This window comes from Lathyrus oleraceus, chromosome 3 (genome assembly GCF_024323335.1).
Source record: "Lathyrus oleraceus cultivar Zhongwan6 chromosome 3, CAAS_Psat_ZW6_1.0, whole genome shotgun sequence".
Taxonomy (NCBI): Eukaryota; Viridiplantae; Streptophyta; class Magnoliopsida; order Fabales; family Fabaceae; genus Lathyrus; species Lathyrus oleraceus.
The window spans coordinates 346,691,226-346,703,408 of record NC_066581.1 but is presented as its reverse complement, the minus strand read 5'-3'; the positions used below and the strand labels follow the sequence as shown (position 1 = coordinate 346,703,408).

The 12,183-nt window shown below is 28.8% G+C and overlaps 2 protein-coding genes across 2 annotated transcripts in view; both read left to right on the top strand.

Annotated features, from left to right (window-relative positions):
* LOC127127585 (tropinone reductase homolog At5g06060) overlaps nt 1–11,512 on the top strand; it is an 88,563-nt gene extending 77,051 nt beyond the window's left edge. Inside the window, exon 6 of the mRNA XM_051056833.1 lies at nt 11,391–11,512. Within this exon, the coding sequence (XP_050912790.1) occupies nt 11,391–11,404 (14 nt within the window). The 3' untranslated portion in view covers nt 11,405–11,512. The remainder of the gene's footprint in view (nt 1–11,390) is intronic.
* LOC127127586 (tropinone reductase homolog At5g06060) lies at nt 5,704–11,512 on the top strand. The gene is made up of 5 exons (XM_051056835.1): nt 5,704–5,870; nt 5,966–6,173; nt 6,257–6,473; nt 6,567–6,679; nt 11,234–11,512. The coding sequence occupies exons 1-5, from the start codon at nt 5,779–5,781 to the stop codon at nt 11,402–11,404; spliced, it is 801 nt and encodes a 266-aa protein (XP_050912792.1). The 5' UTR covers nt 5,704–5,778; the 3' UTR covers nt 11,405–11,512.
* Nucleotides 11,513–12,183: the final 671 nt, after the last annotated feature.

Sequence of the window (12,183 nt, the reverse complement as noted above, 5' to 3'; positions counted from 1 at the left end):
GTGGCAGTTTTGTTGCACTTCAAAGATAGAAGACACATGGAAGCAATGATGAGGACATAAGGCCATGTAGAATTATAGATGTCAAATACTGGAGATTTGACCGTTTTTGATAGTTACTGAAGTACTTGTATATAAGTTGATTTAATCTCTATAGTCAGGGTTCGCAATTTTTATTATTAGTCTCTATAGAATTCTAACATCCAAGTTACAAAGATAGTAAATTTGTGAGAAAATATATAAATATGCTCCCCATTTTTAACGTAAGCATTTCATTTGATTTCTTTTATCATTTCCTTTATCTTCTTAAAATTATGCATTTATACTTTCTGATATTTTCCTGAAATTGTTTACATTCAAACACTGAGTGGTTAAGCATGAACACCTTTTCTCTAACTGTTTCTACATAATATGTCATATGATTTTTTCGAGTTTAATCATGTAAGTGAATTAAAAGTTGTGATTGTTTATCAAAAACATCGATAAACATAATCTTTTTCTTTTTGGGTTGCAATTATTCTCTAGATGATACAATTTTTTCTTTGTTGAACAAATGATTATGTTTTTATGATATACTTAAATTATTATAAACAAAACAAACATTTTTCCTTTAAGATAAATTTCTTTCATCCAACATATAAAGAGCATAGTTAAAGTGATATAAGATACAATACATTTCTCCACTGTTAAAAATCCAAGAGGAAAAAGTGAGTGAGATAAATCCATAGGCTGCGTAAGTAATTGAAACATGGTTCGACACAAAGATTACAAGATTCAACTAAGGATTCTCGACAGAGGTAGTTGAAGGACTTGTAAATTTTTCTCGACAAAACTGGCAATTTTGTTGCAGTTCAAAGATTAAAGACACGTGGAAGCAATGAAGAGGATAGAAGGCCATGTAGCAATATATATGTCAAATGCTGGAGATTTGATCATTTTCCATGGTTACTGATGTACTTGTATATAAGTTGATTTAATCTCTGTAACAAGGATCACAAATTTCATTATTAGTCTCTATAGAATTCTAACATCCAAGTTACAAAGATAGTGAATTTGTAAGAAAATATATAAATATGCTCCCAATTTTTAACTTAAGCATTTCACTTCATTTCTTTTATCATTTCCTTTATCTTCTAACAATCATGCATTTATACTTTCTGATATTTTCCTGAAATTGTTTACATTCAACAGGGCCGCCCCAAAACATTTCGAGGCCCTGATCTAATCTTTCATGTTGAACTCTAAAATAAAATTATTGAAAAAAGAAATTAAATTTTTATTTAAATTGTAAACAATATTAAAAGATATAATAAAAAATGATTATAAAAATAAAATTCAATAATAATATATCTTTAGAAAAGTTATATTTCTTTCTATATAAAAAACATTGATTCACAAATAATATTGTATGATAATTTATCATAAAAATGTAATAATAAATGAATGAGTTATATGATTGATCTTTAATATTATTTAAAAAATTTAAAATAATTAAATAGTGACTATTCTCTTTGTTCTATAGTTTGTATAATGAAAAGGTTAAACTATATTCCTTCCTATTGCACTTTTGTAAAATAAAGTAGATCAAGATTTTAGAATGGTAGAATTGAACTAAGGCCATGACCATCAAAACATTGATACAGTTTCATCAGGTCACTACATAAACATCAAACATGTATTTAATAAACTATGTATATAATAAATATTTGATTTATTTTTAGTATTTGAGGCCCCATAATTTTTGAGGCCCTTTGCGGTCACACACCTCACACACCCACAGGGTCGGCCCTGACATTCAAACACTGAGTGGTTAAGCATGAACAATTTTTCTCTGACCGTTTCTACACAATATTTAATATGTTTTTTTTTAATTTAATCATGTTAGTGAATTAAAAGTTGTGATTGTTTACCAAAAACATCGGTAAACATAACTTTTCTTTTTCTTTTTGGGATGCTATTCTTCTCTAGATGATACAACTTCTTCTTTGAATAAATCATTATGTTTTTATGATATACTTAAATTATTATAAAAAATAAACATTTATCCTTTAAAATAAATTTCTTTCATCACAACATATAAAGAGCGCGTTAAAAGTGGTATAAGATACAATACATTTCTCCACGGTTAACAATCAAAACATATTGTTACTCTCTATAAAAGATGTTGGGTTCCAATTCTCACAAATACAAAAATACAATAATATGATATTTGAGTATTAACTTTGTTTATTTCAAAAAAATATCATAATCATTTACTCATAATAAATTTATTATTATCATTTTCAATAAAATATATTATAAGACAAATATATTTAAATTTTTATTAAATCTCAACGAATAATTTTTAAACATTCAACTTATTTGCTCATATATATTATTTTTATAAAATTTATAAAATACTATTCATATTTTTCTCATAGTAATTTCTGAATTATAAAAATAAATAAATATATATATATATATATATATATATATATATATATATATATATATATATATATATATATATATATATAAAATCAAGTGCATCAAACTATCTTGCGACATTTAACTTCTTTTGTGCCACATCATTTAACTTCCTATATGTGGAACCTATCTATTTATATATTTTAAATCTAGTGTATCAAACAATCTTGCGACACTTCAATTTCTTTTATGTCACATCATTTATTTTTCCATGTGACATCTCTCAAAATCCATCTTCAATTTTTAAAAGATCAAAACATATTGTTACTCTCTATAAAAGATTTTCGATTTGAATTCTGACTAATACAAAAATAAAATAATGTGATATTTAAGTATTAACTTTGTTTATTTCAAAAAACATCTTAATGATTGACTCACAATAAATTTATTATTATTACTTTTAATAATGTAATTATAAGACAAATATAATTAAATTTTTATTAAATCTCAGCGAATAATTTTTCAAAATAGAGCTTATCTTATCTGCTCATATATTACTTTCATAAACTTTATAAAATACCATTCATATTTGTCTTACAGTAATTTCTGAATTATAATAATGAAAAAAAAATTGATTATTTTTTATTTAGTGTCTCAAAAATAATTTAAGAATCTTTCAATTTTCTAAAAAAAAATAATATAATACTTCTTCATCATATATTTTACAATAAAAAATACTAATATTTAAATAACTTATTAGATTTAACATATAATTTTAAAACAAAAAATAAAAATAAATTAAAATATAATAAGAAAGAGATAAAATATATCATAATATAAGATAAAAAAAGAGATAAGTGCATAAAAATAGATTATATAATATATTAATCTATTTATATATATATTATAATAAAAGATAAAAAAGAGATAAATGCATAAAAATAGATAAAATAAAAATTAATAAAAAAGAGATAGAGATAAATTATATTTGATATATTTTAAGAAATATATACTTAACATACAAAATTTATAAATCATATAAATATATTTAATTTAAATTATATTAAATTTTAAAAAATATAAATTAAATTATTAAAATCATATGTATTTACTTTGTTTCTATTTTAATTTTAAAATCACATTGCAAAAGTTTAAATATGATACAATCCATATATTCTTTTATTGCATATTGATAAATAGTACGGGGTTCATCTCTTTACAATTACTCAAACTATTTGTATTATTTGTAATTTGAAAAAGATCCACACTCTTTAAAATATTTTTTTTCTCTTAAAATTAGAGCAATAAAAAAACCTTGAAAAATACTTTTAATGTTAAACTATATATTTCATAATTTCACAAGGTTAAATTAGTCTCAATTTATCTAGAACTATAATAGAGAATGTAATATCACACAAATAAATTAAAAACAAACAATAAAATTCTGAATTTCTCACGTATAACAAAAATTGGACGTTATACAAATAAATTTGTAAAGCTATTGAACGCTTTATTCGATAATAATTGAAAATAATAATTAATTTTCATTTAAAGCTAAAAGTGAATACATATCTTTAATAACTTATAATAAAATATATAAAAGAGAGAGAAATATTAAAAAAATACATTAGAATCAAAATAAAAAATAAATCATTAATGATATCTCTTAAAATTATTTAAAATTACAAAGTAAAATCTTGTATGCCATTCTCAACTTACAAACATACATTTTTTTTATTTTTGATTAATTCATATCATTGTCTCAATTACAATTCATAAATTATTATAATATAAATTTGTTGTCCATATTTACTAAATAAAAATTCTTAACATAATTAAAACTCGATATAAAACAAATAAAAATTAATTAATCGCGCGGGTCTAAATCTAGTTATTATTAAAAAAACAAATATTTATCCTTTAAAATAAATTTCATTCATCCCAACATATAAAGACTACAGTAAAAGTGATATAAGATGCAATACATTTCTCCACGATTAAAAGTCCAAGAGGAAAAAGGGGGTGAGATAAATACATAGGCTAAGTGCAAGTAATTGAAACATGGTTCAACACCAAGATTGCAAGCTTCGACTAAGGATTTACGAAAACAGTAGTTGAAGGATTTGTGAATTTTTCTCGACGGAAGTGGCAATTTTGTTGCACCTCAAAGATTGAAGACACATAGAAGCAGTGAAGAGGACATACAGTCATGTAGAATTATACATGTCGAATGCTGGAGATTTGACCGTTTTCGATAGTTACTGATGTACTTATATATAAGTTTATTTAATCTTTGTAGCCAGGGTTTGCAATTTTTATTATTAGTCTCTATCGAATTCTCACATCCAAGTTACAAAGATAGTGAATTCGTGAGAAAATGTATAAATATGCGTCCCATTTTTAACTTAAACATTTCATTTCATTTTTTTATCATTTCCTTTATCTTCTAACAATTATGCTTGAATATTTTCTGAAGTTTTCCTCAAATTGTTTACATTCAAACACTAAGTGATTAAGCATGGACACCTTTTCTCTAATTGTTTCTACACAATATGTCATAGGATTTTTTCGAGTTTTATCATGTAAGTGAATTAAAACTTATGATTGTTTACCACAAATATCACTAAACATAACCTTTTTTGTGTTGCGATTCTTCTCTAGATGATACAATTCCTTCTTTGTTAAACAAATGATTATGTTTTTATGATATACTTAAATTATTATAAAAAAACAAATATTTATCCTTTAAAATAAATTCCGTTCATCTCAATATATAAAGAACACAATAAAAGTGATAGAAGATACAATACATTTTTCCACGGTTAAAAGTGGAAGAGAAAAAATTATCCCTAAAACCTATCCATCGAGTTAAAGGCACAACCGTGACAAAAAGTTAAGCTATTCATCTTGGTTTGTATTTGAACCATGGAGTAAAGTTAGTGGAATGCGTCATTTTGAAAATGCAAAAATACTATTGTTGGAATTCGAACTTATGATGAAATAAATTTTCACATCAATCAGTATTTCAATCGTGAGAAAAAATGGGATACTTTCAATGACATATTTTGTTACTTAAACACTAAAACTAGGTATAATTAGTTTAAAATGTACACTGTTAATAATTTAGTTTTATATACTATATTGAGGATTTAATAAAACCTAGAATGTTCTCAGACATGCATAAGTTTTTGGATGATTAATCTTGTATTCTACCTACATATTTTTCGACCACACATTTGTTACATGAACTTCGTACATATCAAAAATTTTGTCCGACTGTTTGTCCACATTCCTCTTGTCCATGAATATATTTCTTATTTTTTCTTTCAAAATCACAACCAAAACGCACTGATTAATTAACTAGTAACAAGAAAAATGGCAGAAACAAAGTTGAGCAGCTTCAAAGATAAAAGATGGTCACTCCAAGGAATGACAGCTCTAGTGACTGGTGGAACCCGAGGCATAGGGTCAGTTTTTTAATAGTACAATTTTATCTCCTGTGGCTGTGACAACATGCAATTTATCTTTTAATTTTTTTTCTGCCTTTTGTGTTATGAATTAGGTACACAATTGTCGAAGAGTTAGCAGAATTTGGAGCAGCTGTGCATATATGTTCACGTAATCAAGATGATATTAACAAATGTTTGGAAGAGTGGAAAAATAAAGGATTTAACGTGACAGGATCAGTATGTGATTTACTATTCCGTGACCAACGTGAAAAATTAATGGAAACTGTTGCTTCGGTGTTTAATGGAAAACTCAATATTCTAGTAAGAACTTATCATTCGAATTAGATTTTAAAAATAATAAATAATTTCACTCTTAATTTTTCTTTAAATATTTATATTGATAGGTAAATAATGCTGGAACATTTACTCCTAAACCTATTTTAGACTACACCAATGAAGATGTGACAACTATAATGAGTACCAATTTTGTGTCTGGTTACCATTTGTGTCAACTTGCACATTCACTTCTAAAAGAATCTGGATATGGAAGCATAGTATTCATATCCTCAATTGCAGCTCTGAAAGCCTTTGAATTTTCTTCTGCCTATGCAGCTTCTAAAGGTGTGTTTGTTTATATGCATATATGTATTCTTTAACATGGAATTGAATTGTAGAAGATGATTAGTATTTTCAACATAACAAAAATCTATGTAGGAGCTATGAATCAGTTTACTAAAAACGTAGCATTGGAATGGGCAAAGGATAATGTTCGTGCTAATGTTGTGGCACCTGGACCTGTCAAGACCTTACTTTTAGAGAATGCAATGGTATGTCATTTGTTGATGTTTATTTATACCCATGCGAGGGATATCCATATTGATAAGATTTTGGTAGGGTAAAAGAAAGAAGGATAAATATTTATTTCAAGTTTATAAGTAACAATAAAACGTTTGACTGTTGACACACCATTAACATTTGCAAGTTTTTTTTTATATGAATTATTTGGAAATTTTTAGAAAGAAGTAAAGTAAATTGAGAGATATATATTATTAGAATGAAATTAATATAAGTACAATGAGAAGAGACTTTTAAATAGTTGATAAAGTCTAAAATCAACTAACAAACTTAATTGATAAGTTGTGAGAGTTTGCTTGTATTGCAAGTTACAAGTGCAACATTTTTAAAGTGTCATCAAAAGCCGTACCAAGAAACTAAATTATATTCTAATACTCTTCTTAATTCAGATTCTCTTAACTCCTCACTTCCATTAACCTTTTAAGACCTTCAAGGATTTTGTCAAGATATCTTCCAATTGCAACTCAATTTTACAATACTCAATTCTCAATCTTTTTTACAAACTTGATTCCTAAGGAAACAACACATCCATTTTTTCTATGTGCTTAGACTTCATTAAAATCAGTTTCGTATTTTTTAAGAAACCCTTTTGCCACCAATCTTGCCTTATATTTGGAAATCTCAACTTTTGACTGCAACTTCAATATTTAAACCCACTAGACATGTATTGATTTCTTAGTTGAATACTTGACCAATACTCACACTTTTTTTATTTTTAATGGCCTTGAACTCTTCATTCATTGAGCCATGTCAATTCTCATCTTTCATGCCTTGAACATGATCAATTGATTTTGATTCATCCATCACGCCTTCTTCAAATAAGTCACCATTTTCTCTTATGGATTGACAGAAAATCTCTCATAATCATTCAATATAACTGATTAATTTTGGGCCTTTGTTTATCTCGTCACTTCCCGTGGTTGTGCAAGCTTAAGACCAGTCTCTACACATTGGGCATCATCTTAAAGAGTGGTTCTGATTTTTCTGAACCTTCATCCTATTGCACTGAATTACTTAAATCTCTCAACCAATTACATCCTTTGCTTTCATAAAATTCCACATATCTACTATTTACGACCTTGTTCTCATATGGAGAGAATAACTTGTATGCACCTATCGAATGGTAACCAACTAAGATTATAGCATGGCCTATATCACTAAGCTTCCTTCTGAGTTGATCATGTACATGTCTGTAACATAATGAGCAAAAAATATTGAAGTGTCTAACACTTGGTTTCAAACCTGACCAAGATTCATAAGGTGTCTTGCTGTTCAGCTTCTTTGTTGGACACTTATTGATGATGTAGACAGGAGTGGAAGACTCCAGAAAAGGTTTGGCATACACTTTTCCTTAAGCATACTCCTTTCCCTATTGAAAATACTTATGTTCTTTCTCTCAGAAATATCATGATGTTGAGGTGGGTAAGGTGATATAACTTCATGCTTCATTACTTCTTCATAAAACTGAGCAAATTCACTTGAGGTGTACTCACCATCACCATCAGTTCTCAACCTTTTAATGACATATTCATCCTGCTTTTCAACTAGCAGCTTGAACCTTTTGAAGTTGGTGAACACTTCACTTTTGTTCTCCAACAAGTAAATCCGCATGCATCTATTAAATTCATTTATGAATGTTAAGAAGTAGCATTTACCTCTTATTGACTTCACTTCAAAAGGACCACACACATTTAAATGCATAATCTCTAACTTTTATTATGACTTCATTGGCAAGTCATGTTTGAATTACTTTCTTACCTTGGCAATGCAGCATCCTTCACATAGCTTCTTTGACATTGTGATTTTGGGAAGTCCATATATCATCTTCATGTGCATTAGGAGGAGAATCCTAAAATTGAGATGGACATACCTCTAATGCAAATTCCAATTTTGATCTTCAATTGTGGTTGATGCAATACATTGGTGGTCTAGCATGTTGATCATAATCTTGAGTGTCCTGTTGGTTGATAAGGGTGCCTTCAAGATTAGCTTGGAACTTAAATCAAACACCTTGAGTTTTTATCTTCCAGCCTCGTTGTGTAGTTTTTGTCCAAGAATTGACCCAAGTTGATCAAGTGGTTTTCCATAGAAAAAACATACATAACATCACACTTGCTTTCTTCTTTCCCTTCTTTTTCTTCACAAGAATTCTTCCCATTCCTTATAATGTGACCATATTACCTACAAATCTAATGGACAACTTCACCAATCCATCAAGCTTGATGAACCAATTTTTATTTTCAGGCATATGATTGTTGCACTATGAGCAAATGTAACAAACATTGTTTTTTCTTGAGACAACTGTATATTAGCCATTAAAATGACCTCTTTTGAGTCTCTACTTTTGGAATGAGAAAATTGTGATATACCCTTGTCATTCCATTTGATTCTTTGTTGAGTAATAATTCCTAGCATAGTGTCCAAACTTTTGACAACAGTAGCATTGGACTTCCTTCATATTTACCTTCCTTTTGATTTTATGATTGTAAAGAGCATAATTCTTGCTTGTGTTGCCCTAACTTTTCGATTTCTTTTCTACACCATCACTATCATTCCACTTCTTCTTCCACCTTTCTTTTCCTTTCTTGTTCTTTGAGGAGTCTTCTTTCATTTTCTTGAAGAATTTAGCCTGGAAAGCTTGTTCAGACACCACCTCTGAATTTCTATGTTTCAGCCATAACTCACGAGCTTTAAGAGATGCTTGCAATTATTTGAGCTTAATTTCAAAAAAATCTTTGGAATCTTCAATAGCCACAATAACGTGATCAAACTTGGTAGGTAGAGCTCTTAAAACCTTATCCATTTTCTTCAATTTATATATCATATCTCCAAACAACATCATTTGATTGGTCAAACCCCAAATCTTGAAAAGAACTCCGCAATTGTGTCACCATCATTCATCTTCATATTCTCATATTATTTCCTCAAGGATTGCAACTTGACTTTCTTTAATTTCTCATTTCCACCATACAACTTCTTGGAAGTATCCTATGCGTCTTTAGTTGTTTTTTGGTCAATTATCTCTCAAAGACATTTTGATCCACACACTAATTGATTAAGAATAAGCCTTTCCCATCTTTCTTGATCATTTCATGATGATTAGTTCTTTGTGCCTCAACAACATTTGCCTCTAATGCCAAGACATCATCATTCATGATTTCAAGCACATATTGAAATTTGAATACGACTTTCATCAACGCACACCATCTATCATAGTGTTCTAGATTGAACACTAGTAGATTGGTTGAGTTTTGATTGGAGGTTTTACTTCCATTTTCCATGGATGGAGGTTGAGGATTGAATTTGGCTTTGATACTAATTTGTTAGATAACTTATGTTTTAAGTTATTTGCAAATGGATAAATTTTAGAGAGAATTATAGGAAATTGAGAGAGAGAGAGCCTTTTAAATAGTTGGTAAAGCATAAAATCAACTAACAAACATTACTGTCAAGTTGTGATAGTTTGCTTGTGTTACAAATTAAAAATGCATTACTTTATCTCATTAGTTGATTGCTTCTTAAAAAACGGGGTTGTCTTATATGTTAGAATACACACACTTGTTGTTAATATAGAAGGATTATAGCAATATACACATTAAATTGTATTTAGTAAAATTTTAATTATCGCAGGTTAATATATTATACTTCTTAACAAATTCTCTTCAATTGAAAAGTATGGGTTATTAGAAATACGGAGTCTGGGTTTGCGACTTTAGGAGGGGAGGAGATGTATTTTTGTATAAGAGTTTGGCCTAATGAGTAGCCTTGTCTCCGCTATTGAGGGACACTCTCTTTCCAAGGGCATGGACCCTTGGTAGTGACAAAACACCAAGGGTGGTGTGTACTGTTAAGGTTCAATGAGATCCACCAGTCATCTGTTTGTCAGATATGAAGTGCTTGTTCTAATTTGCTATGTGATTTTAAGACAAATAGGATGTAGATTGGAGTTTCCTTAGTAGTTAATTTCTTTGTTCTAGATTCTAAGACTTTAGGGATTAGGGATTAGGTTCAAGTTTAGCATTGGTTTGACTTTAATTTGATATTCATTTGTGTGAGTCATCAAGAAATCCTTTAATTTGATATTCATTTATGTGAGTCATCAAGAAACCCTGTAGCAAATCTATTTTTTCTAGTAAGACAGTTTCTATATTTAGAGGAATTAATGGGTATGACTATGTTATTTTCTTAAAAGTTATATGTTGGTAAGGCCGTTTGTTGCTCTTGGACTTGTTCCAATGGTTGTATAGTCGGCTGGTGACTTTCTGATCTGGTTCCCTCATGGGCGGTGTTAACATTCGATTATCTAGTTGCCACTCTTGGAAAGGGTGTTCTTATTGATATGTATAGACTCTATTATCATGCCAAATTTGAACTTATGCCCCATGGAATATGCATTCGCATAACAACAAAATCCAATTAAATTCATTTTATATAATGTATATCATGTGATGTTATTTTGATATAATGTTTATATTCTCTATTATTTTAAGCTCATATAATTTCTATTGCAATTTCTCTTTTTATAGAGATTATCTACCGGAGTGGATAATATCGCTAAAGATATAGTGTCTCAGTCGCCGATTGGTCGGATGGGAGAATCTAAGGACATATCAGGATTGGTTGCTTTTCTCTGTCTTCCAGCTTCTTCACACATAACCGGACAAATTATAGCTGCAGATGGAGGTTTCACTATGTAAACTTTGAATTTTAAAATTATTAGTAATTGTATCATTTGAACTAAACTTCACGGGGTTATTATCTTTGTTGCAATAACTTTGTTTTAGAAGAGTTTAGAGTTTTACTAATGCTTTTATTTATGTTTTTTATTTTTTGTTGCGCTAGATTGATGTATGGATGGCTAAATGATAAGTGGTTTGATTCTTTTTTAAATTTATGAAATAATTTTTTTGTTTCATGGTGGAAAGAAACAAAAAGGAGATGGTGGGTTGCCTATGCCATCTGCAACTAGTTTATCTAGATACTACGAGTGGTTTTCACACCATCATCGAGTGGTTCAACACCATTAGAAGGTGTATTTATGAAACCATCACATATCCTACAAGTAGTGATCGTATAATTGAACTAGGTTGTTGTATTCGGGGGACAACGCGATAGTTCGATTGCTTTGAATACTTTTGGGCAGTGATGCGAAACGTTTTTAAGAGAGTGGTCTAGTATGCGACTCGACTCGATAATTTCTTCTGTGACTGAGTTTCAAAACCGTGAAACAACAATTTTAAGACAATTTCAAAAAATGTCATGGCTACCAAAGATGTTATTGGTAACATTGTGGCCGCTGTCTCTGACAAACCATTCAAATTTAAGGGTTTTCACTTTAAACATTGGCAAACTAAAATGAAATTTTTTCTAACCTTAAAGAAGAATGCCAACATTCTGAATAAGGATATTCTTGTTGCTATTTCTGGATCAACCTAACAAACTAATGGTAAGAACTCTGTGGATTCAGATGGAAATG

Bases quoted from the DNA above. Each gene is read 5' to 3' on its own strand.
- LOC127127586 (XM_051056835.1), top strand. From the start codon at position 5,779: ATGGCAGAAACAAAGTTGAGCAGCTTCAAAGATAAAAGATGGTCACTC. The intron at 5,871-5,965 runs GTCAGTTTTTTA...GTTATGAATTAG, and splicing joins GGTGGAACCCGAGGCATAGG to GTACACAATTGTCGAAGAGT. The intron at 6,474-6,566 runs GTGTGTTTGTTT...AAATCTATGTAG, and splicing joins TGCCTATGCAGCTTCTAAAG to GAGCTATGAATCAGTTTACT.